At 38.9% G+C, this 15,324-nt stretch overlaps 1 protein-coding gene across 4 annotated transcripts; it reads left to right on the forward strand.

Moving 5' to 3' along the window:
- Positions 1-3,682: 3,682 nt before the first annotated feature.
- inavab (innate immunity activator b) lies at positions 3,683-15,249 on the forward strand. Of its 4 annotated transcripts, none has more exons than XM_077727278.1 (11): positions 3,683-3,935; positions 6,429-6,602; positions 7,881-7,984; positions 9,674-9,807; positions 11,167-11,289; positions 11,369-11,600; positions 12,166-12,219; positions 12,289-12,547; positions 12,996-13,148; positions 13,480-14,176; positions 14,333-15,249. In XM_077727278.1, exons 3-11 carry the CDS (start codon positions 7,930-7,932, stop codon positions 14,423-14,425), a joined length of 1,800 nt encoding a protein of 599 aa, XP_077583404.1. In that variant the 5' UTR covers positions 3,683-3,935; positions 6,429-6,602; positions 7,881-7,929; the 3' UTR covers positions 14,426-15,249. The 4 variants fall into 4 exon arrangements, with proteins under 4 accessions (XP_077583404.1, XP_077583403.1, XP_077583406.1 ...); XM_077727277.1 differs by having other exon boundaries at positions 6,488-6,602; XM_077727280.1 differs by having other exon boundaries at positions 6,488-6,602; positions 12,292-12,547.
- Positions 15,250-15,324: the final 75 nt, after the last annotated feature.

The raw sequence follows: 15,324 nt of genomic DNA on the forward strand, positions 1-15,324 counted from the left end.
ATATATATATATATATATATATATATATATATATATTTAGGGGGCCAGCCAATTGCGGTTGAATCATATATATCCCATTTTTATTTTGAGGCTAAACTAGTTGTTTACATGCTTCCAACGAATTGAATTGCTCAAGTTAACTTTCGTGTTTACTGCATTCACTTTGTAACAAGATTCTTGCATTTGTGACATTTTTCCCCCCAGGTTTGTTTTAAATGTACTATAGTAATAACCCCAGCAAGATATCAATCAAATGCTGCAGTTTGGGCTTCAGCCTTCAGCTCAGTGAGAACAACTGCTGCTTGTCAGAAATCATCTTGACATTGTAGAAAACAATTTCAAATGGAAAGATCAAAGGTGAAAGGTCAGAATTATGCTGTCAGGTCAGGGGCTCTTGAGCTCATTTTAGGTGGTGGTTGAGGGAAGGGGGGTTCTGACCAGGTGTGGGCCTGCGTCACATGATAAACAAATTCAAGGAAAATGATTTGTCACAGAAGAAATGCTTAAAAAGTATAGGGAGATAGCATATGTAATAAGTGGGGGGGGGCAGTGTTGCTGGCGTGTGCAGCATTGCTGCGTGATTCGCAAGCTGTCAGATGACGTGAAGAGCGCTATAGGCCCCCATTCTGTGTCCGGTTCTCAGTGGTCTCGACCCCCTCCCTCAAAGGCTTCTCCGTATACCCCATGGGAGGAGGTCTGTTGCGCTGTGGCCGCACTAAATCAACACCATCCTAATGAGGTGTCACACTTGACCCCCAGCAGCCTCGGCCCCTCACTTGGGTGTCAGAGCCACAATGAGTGGCCCTCCATCTCCAGCGCTCGGCTGACACATTTTGATTCATGACAGAGCCTGGGCCTTGTCAGCTCCAAATTACCCCTATCAAAACGCCGCCGTCGAAACATTCATCAAGCCTACCTTTGGACCTTTTGCCGGCTTCTCTTAAAACAAAAATCAACGGAGTATATGAGAAGGGCGCGTTAGCACCCACCTTTTCGTCACACAGAAGCATGTCTTCATCTTGTCAGGGATTGTCCTTGAGCTATCCCGGCTATCTTAGTGATCTTAGCATGGTGAACTCTGTCACCCAGATGTTCGTGATCCTATTTTGCGAGCTTCTGACCCAAAATGCATACAGGTCTTTGCAGCACACCACAAAATTCTACGGGAAAATATCCAAGTACATATTCTGCTTCTGCAATACCTCGTTTCTCACAATTAATAGGTTTTAATAGGTTTCAATAGGTGGACAACTGCAATGTAGGGTCGAGGTTTTCAATATTATTTGTGCTCTCTCTCTGTACTATTATTTAACTCTTGAAGATAGAGATTGTCCTCTAGTGGGCAGTGAAATAACATCCAATTTTGATTTTTCCTTTTCATGTACATTATATATAGAGTGGCTTGGCGGCTCCATCTCTGGGGTTGTGGGTTCAAATCCAGGGTAGGCTCCAGCACCCCCACAACCTTTGTGAGGATAAAGTGGTTCAGAAAATATGCAAATGCAAAATGTATGTGTATGTGTGTGTATATATATATATATATATATATATATATATATATATATATATATATATATATATATATATATATATATATATATATATATATATATATATATATATATATATATATATATATATATATATATATATATATATATATATATATATATATATATATATATATATATATATATATATATATATATATATATATATATATATATATATATATATATATAAACAAACAAACAGAAGCAAGGAATGAATTAATTTTTGGGCCAGGAAACCTCTTGAAGTGCATACCCGTAGTGAATGCTGTTTGCATGTCATTGTGTGGGAGGAACTTGAGTTGTAGTTAAACAACTAAGACATGAACCTTTAACATCCAAACAATGGAGTATTTTTCTGAAACTTTGCAGACGACAAGTGAGGAACAAATCGTGCGTGAGTGTGTGTGCGTGAGTGCACGTGTGCGTGTAAACACCCCATCGACCCCAAGCCACCCACCCACCCACCAGCCCACTGCACCGTGTCAAGCTACCGCCCTGATGCTGACCAGCCTTTCTGTGGTCTAATAAAATAGCAAGAAAAAGAAAAGCCAAATCATTCTCCGTTGAAGAAGTTTACGAGATCTTCCCTTTAAAGGGAGCAAAGCGCAAGTATCCATGGGAATCTTAGCACGTTAGGGAAGCCTTTCTCCCTTCCTCTCATCCGCTCTCCCCCGCTGCACCCACGGACCGACGCAATTGTTTATTTTCCCCCATTGAGCCCGCTCCATTCAGTGGCATTCGCATTGACTCTGCTCAATTGGAGTGAGACTGCACTTATTCGGCGAGAGGAATGCAGTGTTCCGCTGACAGAGCAGCAAGAATGCCGAAGAAGAAATCATGCAAGGGTTTTTTAAAGGAAAAGGTACAGCTGAGCGTGAGGAAGAACCACGTCAAAGCTAACAATGTGGCATGATGTGTATATCCACACATCACCTTGACACAAGAAAAGCTGCAAAATGAAGCGAGGATCCTAGAAGGAGGTCATTCATTCTCTCTGCCTTCTTAACTGAATCTGCCCATAGAACAATAAGGCCTTCTCAGGCCTGGGCGGCCGCCTCTTGTAAGATGCAGCCTGTCCTTCAGCCCTCACTCTTCCCGGCCCGGCCGCTGCACAATAGCCGCGAGCTGGACCTCGGAGTTAATTTCTCCTCAGTCTATTCTGTCACGAAGAGGGCGTCGTAATGACAGTTCCCCCTCAAGAACAATGTCCGCGTCCACCGAAGCCTTCTCGGTGCTGTCAAACTCAATTAGTATTGACCTGGGACAATATTTTCACCGAGGTGAGCGAGCTCTAAGGCGGGACTGCAAAAAATCCCAAATGCACATGCTCTGACAGGACAGAGTGAACTACAGTTCACATTATCAAGCAGAACCATCTTGAAGGCTTTATTTGTTATTCCACCGTTCATGGGGTTAAATGACTACATTTGCATTACTTAGTACAAACGGGTGATGCAACTAATGTTTAGCTAGTTTAGTCTTTTATTTTTTCAAAGTGGTCAAAAAAAAACTACAGATAATATTGCCGTTTCAGGATGTCATTTCATATTGACGGTGCAAAACTATTCTGCACATTAAAAAGTTTTTACTCAACAAACTGTTTTTATTCACAACTTTATTTTGGTCTCCAGACCAAATTTGTGTATGAGTAATCTAAAATCCTTTCTAATTAAACAATAGTCTTGATACATTAACAGTTAGATGCTGAAAATTAAGGATTGTACATACAACTGCAGCTCGAATTCTAAAGAAATAAGAAACATCCGATTGGGATGGTATGAAATATAAATATTTCATAATTTAACCTTGCACAATTGATCAGGTTTGTTTCACTATGTAGTAAGATTTGTGACGTTTAGTGGTCATCATGAATAAAGCTGCAGAAGTAAACCTTACCTGCCCTCCACTGGTCACACTCTGTTATTACAGTACAATGACTAAAAGACGCATTTACGTATAAATATATTTTTATATATAAATATATGCATATGAATATAAATATATACATTCAATTTTTACAATTACAGTAATTTTATTTGCTTCCCTGGCTCATTGTCATTACGCCAGAAATCCATTCACAACACAACCGTTTTGGGTACGTGAGCATTCCTTTTTACGAGAGGGTTTGAACGCATCACGAGTAAATTCACTTTCAGCCCCTCAACTCAAGTATAGTTTTGACAGAAAAAAAGTTTCTTCGAGCACTTAAACTTCATTTTACTATATCCTATGGCAAAATACGGGCTAAAAGTAAGTCTACTAATTTCCATTAATTTTTTTTGAAGGAAAATATCATCTGAAACGTGGAAATGCTTAGCGATGGAGTGAAGATTCTATGGAGTCAGTTAACTCTGGATGTTAGCTTGCTGGCTAGTCTGCAAGGTAAGCCAGGCATTGGATTGAAGTGTCAGCAGCATTCCGCTACTTTGCCTAAATAGGTTGTATACTTAACTTTGTTTGAATTCCATGCTGATGTTTATTGTTCATGCGAATGCAAAATGTCTGATTGATGAAATCACATCCTTGAAAGCAACATTTCACGTTTTAAAGTGTTCTTCACTGCACAGGCCCAGCGACTACTTAAAGTCATTATAACTGTGTACCTAAATATTTCATAATTCTCATTACTATTATAATTATTTCAGGGTCTATTTAGAGCTAATACTTGGAACTATTTACGTGTAGATTATAGATCGTTCCTTGACATGAATGGATCATTTCAGTTTGATCTGTATACATCTTCATCATCCTCTTTACATCTGCTTCATATTTCTGTGAAATTGAGTAAAAATCTCTGCTCTGCCAGTGTGAAATTAGCATTTTCTTACTCTGATTGTGTTGACTTTCATTTAATTCTGCATTTTAGGTTAATTGATTGGCTGGCGACCAGTCCAAGGTGTATCAAGCCTCCTGCCATTTGATAGGCTCTGAAACAAATATCATATTTCAAATAAAGAAAATGTTTGTCTGTACTGTGTTTCTCAGTGACACATTCAAGTAAAAAAGAGCAAAGAAAAGTGTGCAAAGGTGCCTCATAAAGATAAAGAAATTCTGAGAAGTGTTAGGACAAGTTTGCAACATCCTCTTTCTACAGAAATATTCATATTATGAGACAAATACAGTATACAGTATCATGCAACAAAATAGCAAATAGTCGTGTAGTCCAGTCAACTCTTCAATCAATATTTTTTTTAGCAACCAATTAATTCAATAAATGACAATTCTAAGCCTTTAACTATTCAGGTACACATAGATTTTAACTGTGTGGATGGATGCAATTTAAATATATAGTGCGTGTATGTAAAGGTCATAGTGTTGCACACCCGCACTAGTCATGTGGCTGTAGACTTGTAAAAATGACTTGAGATTATTCGAAGAATTTGTTTAGCCAGTTGCTGGGTTGGAGACACAAAGGCCTCTATGGTCTTCCCTTTCTTTAGAAAAGCAAACCGTGAACTCCAACAACAGGTTCCACTAGACCAGCCCTTTATGAGGGAAGTCAACTAAACTTGGCGGCAATGAAACACAATGGGAAAATGGGTTGTAATAGCTGCTATTGTACCTTTTTAATTGCTTTAAATAACAGGCTGATAGAAATTTGTTAAGAAAATGTCCCATTTTACTCTTGAGTATCATTTTAAGTAGAAGATTTATAAATAGCTTGGCTAATAATTACAGATTACTTTCCTGTTAGTTATTTAAAACAAGCAGTGGAATCTTTTAGGGCCACCTAAATCCATTCTTGGATGTTAGTCCAATTTGTTTGAATTTTGAAAGAGTTCATCTTCATTAGTTTGTGTAAACATCCAGCACCATAAAGAGGTAGATTAACATAAGAAAATGTTGCCCCCTCTACCCACACCCAACCTTCTCTGAGATGCTGGTTTACCCAAGTTGTGTCATGTGAGAGGTTCTCTTTAAATGTCTGGGAATTGTGAGACCTTTCTCTATGCATGTGTGTCTGGACACCGATGACATTCCTGGAAATCCTAATTCCATGTTGAGACTGGAATGAATGCAAACCATGTAGTGAGAGAGCAGGTGCTGTTGTAGTTCCTTTATAAATCATGCGCAATATCCATCTCACCAGCATGTGTTTCCCCGTCGGAAGTAACAAAAATGGCCTTATAGCACGGAAGTAAAGGCTCTCCATGTGTACAATCTCTGCTTCAATCATTTGGACATCCAGGAGATGGCACTAGTCATGCACAGGCCAGAAAGTGTGCAAAAATGGTCTCCGTTTCATCAAACTTTCTCATATATATAAACCAGTATCGCTCCCTTAGTGTCTAATGTTACTAATACTGACCACATGTTGCTTTTCTTCCATAATTTCACTTTGAATTTTGAATTTTATGTTTTATGAATTGTTCGTGTTAGTCTTCCTTCGATTCATTTCACTTATCGCGGATTCACTCCTTCAAGATTTTTCAGCTATTATAATTATTCATTTTTTTAAGTTCATAAAAATATGAAAATTCATGCTAAAAGTCGCAAGGGGAAGCCACTCCCCTGTCTTCTGCTTGTTACTAGGACTCAGCACTGAAGGAATTTAAAAAAAAGAAGTAAAAGTTCATATACAATGTGAAAATCCACCCTGAAACTCATAAACGGAAGCCACTCTTGCTACTAGGGCTCCACACTGAAGAAAAAAAAAACGGTAGTTATAATAGGGGTGACCTCACGATTTTTTGATTACCACGGCCATGTCTGGTCTACATTAACTGCGATATTCGAGGGATTACTGTAGATTTACTCACACTTTTCCCTAAGGGGATGCTTGATAGTCAGTTTAGTGTTCCTTCTCCTTCATAGATAAGCACAGATATAATTGCAATGAGATTCAAATTAACCTGCTCTTTGTTGTTGACACAGTTTAAAAGTCAGACGGGAGTTATACGATACTGACTCTGCGTGTGGCCACTCCCTTCCAGCAGGCAGCGCTTTCTTCAGCCGGCCAGGCGCTCATTCCTGTCCAGACTCCACACTGGTCAGCCTTCTGTTCTGAGGGAGTGTTCACACTTAGAAGTTCATCAATTCATCTTCCAAGTAAGCCCTTTTTTCTTTTAAGTCTTTTAAAAATGGAATTATTGCTGTTATTTAGTAGGTTTTTTTTTCTGATGTGGTCCAAAGTTTTGGCTCAGATTTTGTGACTGTCATTGCTTCTATATAGTTGCAACAAGTAGCAGTGAAGATGTAATATAGATCTAAATTCCAAATAACCTGGGTTCATTCTGAAGGTTAATTTTAAAATTATTACACTTTCAAATATGTTTCCCAAACAGGTAATGCTTAAAAGAACAAGGTGAGCATGGACTTTCACTTAAGAAGAAATGAAACAAATATATGTTCTTGAAAGATTTGTCATCATTTTTCTTTTTTTAAATAAATATTTCGGTTTGCTTTGCTGCGCTATATTAGTCTAATATGCATGCAATCTCAATATTCATAGAAAAGAAATGCTGAAATTGTGTTTTTTACCCCCTGGTTGCTTATAAAAAAATTGGTTTTATTATCTGTCACTCCAATCAATGTTTTGATGAAAAACTATCATTTGAAAATGATGCATGCATGTTGATTCCTAATATTTTGTTCATTAAGCTGATTTCAAAATAACATTTAAAGCAAACCCTTGATAGCGCCACCATTTTGAAAGTAAGCTTTTTCCCCCTTGATGAAACATCATAATATTGCAGTACCATAGTTATTTTTATTTAAGACGAATATGTTGATTCCACATTGTCCAGTTAACACCCTAGCAAGTCACAGTCTTGTGAGAGTAATGCAGTATGTGTCATGTTGACGTCATGTCCGTAGTGATAACAGGAGGCATTTTTTTTATAGTCACCTCTCAGCATGGTTTGTGCAAACAACTGTGTGGTATCATTGACTTTATTACTTCTTAGCCTCCCACGGCTATCTGAACTGAGCCTCCTCTACGTGTTGGAATGTGACACTGCCACGCCGTTGCATTCCGCTGATCCCTTTTAGTTAATAATCGAACCAGAGGTAGTAATACTGGCATCGTATGACAACCGAGTAGTCACAGAAGTCAGACAAGACTAGGCTTCTAAAACTACTAGCTCTGCCGTAAGCAATGACTTGACACAGGTGAGTTTGGGGCCAAAGGGGCAAGTCACACCTGAGTCATTACTTTACAGGTCATACGATTAGGTATTAGTTGGCACTGTTGGTCTTTAAATGTAATAGATTCCAGGTAATAGGTATTGCTGCTCTTAGGCGTTCTTCTGTTGATTGAAACACTGCAGATTTGTATGATGTCATCAAACTGAAAATTGCTGATTGATTGTAAACTTGTCCTCACAGAATATGACGATCATCATTCCCCAATACTGAAGAATAGAAACTCAACAGAATGGAAGGCAATGGCGAGATCAGCGATACTGATAGTGGAATCATTCTTCACTCTGGTAAAACATCTTCACTTGATTCATTTAGGACACACAAGTGGCTGTTGAATTATTAATGGGCTTTGTTACAAATAGTTACTCTGCACTTTATGTGCATCTAAAACCCCAAATTGGTTGTTATATCACACAATTGTAATAGAAGCATAACACTGCAGATGATAAAACCATTGGCTTTATGCTTTGGGAATTTTCCAATTCACGAGTATATTAAAGATAAACACAATAAAGATGTACAGTGTTCCCTTGCTACTTGGCGCTTCAGCTATCGCGGACTCAGAGCCTAGCGGATTTTTTTTCAGGAAAAATAAAAAATGTGAAGATATTAAATTAAAATTATAAATGACATCATTTTACAAGAGGTGGAAACAAAATATTCAATAAGAATTAGTAATTGCATCAAAAAAAGGCCAAAGAAATGGTCAATAACATGGTGAGAGTTCAGGAATCGCATTGATGACGTCATGGCTGTTCTAGGCGCATCTTCACCGCCCAAAAAAAACAATGTTCACAATGGAGGCAAAGAATAGTAAAGATGATCTGTTGTAAATCAAGTCTAGCGCCAGCATTTCATGTGCAGCTGCAGAAATGGCAAATCTAAATTTATATACTATACACCACTTTTATCACTCACAGCTCTTACAACGTATATTATCTTTTGCTTTGGACCTCAGTCCGAAACACAAATTAGTGTTCTCTATCAGAGAGGACAGCAGTGTTTTCACTGCCTCATGTACAGATTGGTTCCGCTATGTGTGACATTCCTTCGGCCTTAATTTACCGCATGGTGCCTGATCCATACAATGCCATAGTGTGCATCCATCAAGAATGTCCATTTGTTTCTCAAAGAGTATGAATGCTCTGCTCTATTGTCACACTGCCACACTTCTTTCCTGTTGACACATCTGATGTTTGTCAGTACCTGCAGGGATTCTGTTAATAATCTCGAAAGGTATGCACTACTCAATGCATTCTATTCCAAGACACTCCCACGGCCTGGAGACTAATCCTTGCGTTATTAGTCTCCAAGGCGACAGACGGCACTATCTGAACACTCACCAGTTACACAGTTTATTGTCACATTTAGTGTCAGAGGACAACATTTTTTCATTTTTTCCCCTTAATATTCATCTTTTCCTGCATTCTGTTACTTTTTTGTGCGCACATACGTAGACAGTTTGTGCAATGTTAGCCTAAATAATGGTCAATATTGCACTATTTATTACAGCTAGACAAAGAAAGCTTTGGCAGATGTAGGCCTTTCTTCGATGGCTTTTTGAAATACTAATACTGAACAACAATCAGCTCAACAATTATATTTTCCACTTAGTTACTGTTTTTGAAAGTATTTCAATAAGAAACAAAACAAAAAAAAAACAAAAAAAAAAAAAAAATATATATATATATATATATTCTTTAGAATAAATTCTAATTATAAGAATGAATAAATTAATAATAAAGATTGATTCACTCTTATTTAGGTCATGGCAACGCTTTACGCTCTGGCTGTTTGTGTTCACTATTTTCATGTGGGGAAAATCTTATTCTAGTGTTTTAGTTTGCTTTTGGTTTGGCTTCTATGGTAAAATATATTGACAATATTGCAAAATAATATTGTGGCCTTTTTTTAATATATATCGTCATAAATCTCAACTCTTTGGTTTTCTGCTACTTTGTGGTTGTACACGCTAGGCTCAGATAGCCCGACATCGCATACCAAGGATGTGAATACGCACACAAGAGCCATGAAGCTCAAGCACCAGGCGCTTCAAGACCGACTCGAACTGTGCCTTCTGGAGCTAAAGAAACTCTGCATTCGTGAAGCAGTGAGTAATCCCGTATTCCCTCTTGTGTGACCACCTAATTAAAGTTGTCCTGCACTCTTAAAACATTTTTAAAAATTACACTATTAGACATCATTGGCAAAGGTGTTATATTATGTTATTCTGGATCTGCCATACCAGTCATCAGCTTTATGTGTTCAATGTTTCAGCTTGGAATGAGACATTTAACGTGAACCTTTAAAATAAGTGTGTGAGTGGATGCTTCAGTAGTTGACTGGAAAATGTTCCTGGTCTTTTTTTTTCTTCCAGTTTGTACTCCTTTTTTCAGACAGATTTCACTTTCACTTCTCTATTTCGGAACTCCCACTTATCCACATGACATGAAAAAGTTGGCGCTATGTACGATTTTTTACTCTTAACAGTGAAACCAACAACCTTAATTCAGCAGTATTAAAAAGATAACAGAAGTTGATCTCTTGGAAAGTGTGAATCATCCAAAATAAATTCCAGGCAAGGAAGGGGTCACGCAGTTTAGGATTTTTGACAACATTGTAACCAAATTGAAGGAGTTTGTTTTCGTCAACCTTTACTTTGCGAAGCAAAGTTGCACCTTGTTGCATTGGCCAATTCAGAAACCATGATATGATTCTTGGATTTGTCACCCTTGTTTTAACATCATAAGGCCAGGCATTGTCTTTAATTTCTCAGCGTATAATGACAAACTTAAATGACTTTTTTTCCCTCTTTCTTCCATTTAAATTTCTACTCTACTGTAAACAACACATCTCATTCAAGGATGTGATTTCCACATAGATTTGACTAATGTTGAAACTGGACACAATCAGATTTGCGGAGTCTGTGCTAAAGAGCAGTTGCTTAAGGGTAAAATCCCAGGACTCATTCTTTCTTTCAAACACTTGAGCTGGAGCTCTCATGTCAGAACTTGCAATGGTGACCTAATAGGACACAGCGCACCTTTTTACCATAATCATTGGGACAAAATAACCAGTAACCCTAATGACTGTCTGCATCAGAATGACTAAAAAGATTCAATGATTTTACGACTGATGAAACATGTCCGGCACATTTTTTTTACATGAATTTCCGATGATGTTACTTGAGACCTGAAAAGTTTGCTGTTACAAATGCTGAATTGTGCAACATCTCCCACAATCCATGTCTCAACTTGTAAGGGAACATGTTGATTGTGTTGGTTCCAAAACTTCACACCTGAATGATCTCCATGTATGTGAGCTGCTGACCTAAAGGCATCCACTTACAGTGGGAATTTTGTCGCTGGTTATATTTTGCATTTTACCCCCAATAAATATTGACTCTGGTCTTGTTCTCTATTTCTTTTTGAAGAGAGCTTTGATTTGTGATTTAACTTGTGTTGATAAGGAGCTGACAGGTCGGCTGTCAGGAGATTATCCACTGGTGCCAGGAGAGAAACCTCCACAGATCCGGAGACGCATTGGAGCCGCTTTCAAGCTGGATGAACAAAGCATCCCCCATGGAGCTGAGGTAAAAGAACACATTGATTGAAAGCGTGACGATCTGTTTTTCAACAAGAGGCCTTACGTGTTCTGTTCTCTTTTGCTAGGATTCGGCCCTAAATCTTGTGGATGCCGAGTTGGCGCTTCAATTTAAGATCTACGAGGCGGCACGCAAAGTTTGTGAGGAGAACCACCTGAGCAAAGCTGTTAGAAAGAGTCGTTTGGAACAGTGTAAGCGAGAGGAGCAGAAACTGAAAACTCTGCAAGAGACTGCTTTCCAACTGCGGCTGGAGCACGGCCAATCCTCACCGCTTCCTGCTTTTAATATCCCACAACACGGTGAGTTACATCGTGGACATCAAAAGTGTGCATGAGCACAACTTTGGTTTTAATAAATCAACAAATGCCTATGTGTAACTTACTGAATGAGATTTTCTTGTGCAAATCTGGTTAAACACAGGACAAATTGTGTGAAAGTGCGTCCTGTGACTCTGACCTATAGTGTATTACAGCTCTAGGGCACGCTATATTTATTTTAGGACAGGACATTAATATATTCCTTATAATTTTCTCTCATTTTTGTGCATTTCCTCACATCTTTCATACGAAATTGGGATACTGACCAATTTTAAAGGGCTAAGTTAGGTAGTTGTTGAGGACCGTGGACCAATTACAGAATTTACATATAAAGTACATCTTTTATGGGAAAAACTGTTTTGCTTGTGATTGGTAATAAAGAGATGAGGCAAGCCTTAACAAGCATCTTCATATTTGTTAGAGGTATTGCCGCTGTCTTTCCATTCATGTAATACACATGGAAAACATATATAACGGTTCAAAGAGTAAATTGATTGATTGAACTGAAATGTCTCAATGTATGTTTTGCTTCTCTTTCTGTCGTCAGATCTTGCCGTGTCTGATGACAGCTCTTTGTCTGATTCACTGGTCCAAGATGAAGGTAAGGCCTCAAAGTTCTAAGGAAGAATGTGTGGACATGCCCTCATGATTGCATCATTTTTGCAACTAGAAGTGATGCGAGAGTCCTCACAGCCACCTGCGTCTTCAAAGTCCCACATAGACGGTTCCTATCACTCACCATCCACGGGTCCTCAGAACCTGATTTTGACGCCAAGCTCATCGCCCCATCCCAGCATCGACTCTTCCATGAGTTTTATCTCAAGCCCCGCAAATGACCTTCCTCCTATCGAGCACTCGCCTTGGTCGGAGACAAGCCTTGACCAGCCATACCAGAAGAACAAGAAGTCACGTTCTTCCTGCAAAGCCAGGTAATGAAGACCCCTTTCCCCAGTCTGCTTTTTATGTTACGTTGGTGTCACAACACTCCAAATCACAATATTTATGAATGTCAATAATTTGACAGTGAGGAGCACGACATAAAAAACAAATTCAAATGACGTTATATGCTATAATGTATGTTAATAACTATTCTCCTCACCATTATTGGAATCCAATAATTTCATGTACATTGTTTCAAATATCCCCTGGGAAGTTATCAAGTGGGTGAAAAAAATATTTTGCTCATATATGTATACATTTAAAAGTTTTCCTTTTGAAGACAATGTAAATATTAGGACAAAAAAATGAAAGAGTACCAATAGTGCTGAGCAGGATTGTATTGTAAAGTCCAAAAATATAAGATGGGATAGCGATTGTGAAATAAATATGTTATATATTTGGGATGTTAAAATACGTGAAACATTTCTTTTTCTTCAGTCCAGTAAAGAGTGAGTTGTTACCACCACTGGAGGCTTTCCTGCCAGTTTGTGCTCTACCACAACAACTCTCCCATATGAAACTCAGTCGTACACCGTCCAGCAGCATGCCGACCACGCCCGAAATACGTGTGCACAGGCAACTCTCACTCAGGTACGATTCTTAATGTTTCTTATTGATTCATATTGATTCTTTATGTCAGTACAGTGTTCCCTCGCTTATCGAGGTTAATGGGGACCGGACCCCCCTTCAAAAATGCGTTTCATCGTACCACGAGCATGTTGTACCGCGAGCTGATCGTAGGTCAAGGTACCACTGTACTATGCTACTCTATTCCAATAAATGCACCTATTTTTACTTTTAACCTCACTGAAAAACGGGCTTTTAAAAAAGTACGAATGGATTTAAACAAAAACAAAAAAAGTCAATTTCTCGATGATAGCTGTGCTTAAATACATATACCATTCTTGTCTATTTCTCATAGGATATCCAACCCTGAATCTCCACTCGGACCAGACAAGGACCGAGGTCGCTCTCGAGGTCTAAGGAGACGACTGACAGATTACAACAAAACTCCCTCAGAAGCGCCTTCGCCCATGTTTAGTCACATAAACCATGCGGGCTCTGAGGATACAAACTCCGAACACTCGTTTGCATCCTACAGCAGCTCCCCTAGCCGAGACTTGTCCCGTGATTTCCCTAAACACTATCAGGTCGCCTCAATGCTCTCATCCCCATTTGGGAACAATGGACCTGAAGCCTCCCCAATTTATTACCACAGTCCCAGACAGCAGTTCAATCCAACTGTCCACAAAGCTTATTACAATGAGGAAGTTGTTTACCCTCCATACGTGGACATGCCATGGAGTTATTACGGCCATCGGAGCCCCTGCGCCCCCAGCAGATACGCGTGCCGCTACATGGAGGCCCCTGTGCCCCTGCAGAGTCATTTGGCTCCTGATGGCAGACACTCCCCCTCCCCAACACGATGGGATCATCCTCAATATCGCTCCAACTGCCTCCCTCGACAAGTGGTGAGCGAACAGTTGAAATCGTGGCACTGGCGCAGTCAGCTCAAAGGACCCAGGTCCCGTTCTCTCGATAGACAGGGAGCAGTCCGGGTGAAAAACGCGGCTGCTCTGGAGGCAATCCGATATCAAAACCAGAAATCTCAACAGCAGGTAAGTTAACATTTTAGTTGTTGTATTTTGTTTTAGCAACTACTACGTCTATTTATTTCCAACATCACTTAAGGATGAGATGAATGAATTTTTATGACCATTGAGATTGTGTTTTCAAGGGCTCACCAATTAATTTTATGTGCCACTCTTTTGCAGGAGATCCAGAGAAGAGCTCTTCAGTTATCTGCAGCTGAGTCTCAGGGACGCTGGGTTGTGGACGATAGCACTCACTATAGTAGTCAAGTGTGAGGGCGTAAAAATGACGCCATTTGGACCCAGTGATTGAAATCGTGCATTTCATAATGTGAGATTTTGTGACGAATGTCAAATTTCACAACACAACTCATTCTAATATGAACTGTAGTGGTTAAAAACTTGGATTATTTTTTAGCATGTCTCTAACTTGACACCAACCATCACAGTTAGCAATACCGTTGCCTATTTTAAGTAGTTTTACGAAGTATATGAATGTAGAATATGTTTGTATGTGCTGGATCAACAGCACCTCAGTTTTAACAACTAATCATGTTTTTAAATTTGGAAGAAAAGTCTTGTTTACAGTCGCTTTTTTACATCTTTGTACCAGTATATGTCCCTATTCCACAATTAGTTCAAACTTTGCCACTACTCTCTTAACACACATCTTATTATATTCAAAGTAGCAGTGGAAAGAGATGTTTGGGAGCTGCATATCCGATGAAAATGTGCGAGATTGTGATCGCTATAGGTCAAATGTGAATTTGCCAAAGTCTTACAATCAAAGTGGAAGTCGTTATTGTTTAGCTACACCCGTTCGCAAACCTCACAGTGATGTTTTTATTCTGTTATTTATTCACCCAATGAAAAGAGCTGAAGCCAGACTTGAAATCAGTGAAGCTACAGAGTGAGTTTGCGAATGGTTAATGTACTAAACACTTTTATGACAGGGACTACTACAATCAGGTTTCCTTGTGTGCATTTTGACTGTCTTCATTTGTTTTTATTGAAGCATTTTAGATATGGTTAAAATGACAATCATGTATTTGCATAATTGGAAATGTTTCCTGTGGAATAAAGACTTTGAAATTACTGTATTAGGTGTACATCATTTATGATCAGAAATAAATCCTTAGAGTTGGATATTTTAGGTATGAGTGAGTACGTTTCAT

Source organism: Stigmatopora nigra, chromosome 10 (assembly GCF_051989575.1).
Source record: "Stigmatopora nigra isolate UIUO_SnigA chromosome 10, RoL_Snig_1.1, whole genome shotgun sequence".
NCBI lineage: Eukaryota > Metazoa > Chordata > Actinopteri > Syngnathiformes > Syngnathidae > Stigmatopora > Stigmatopora nigra.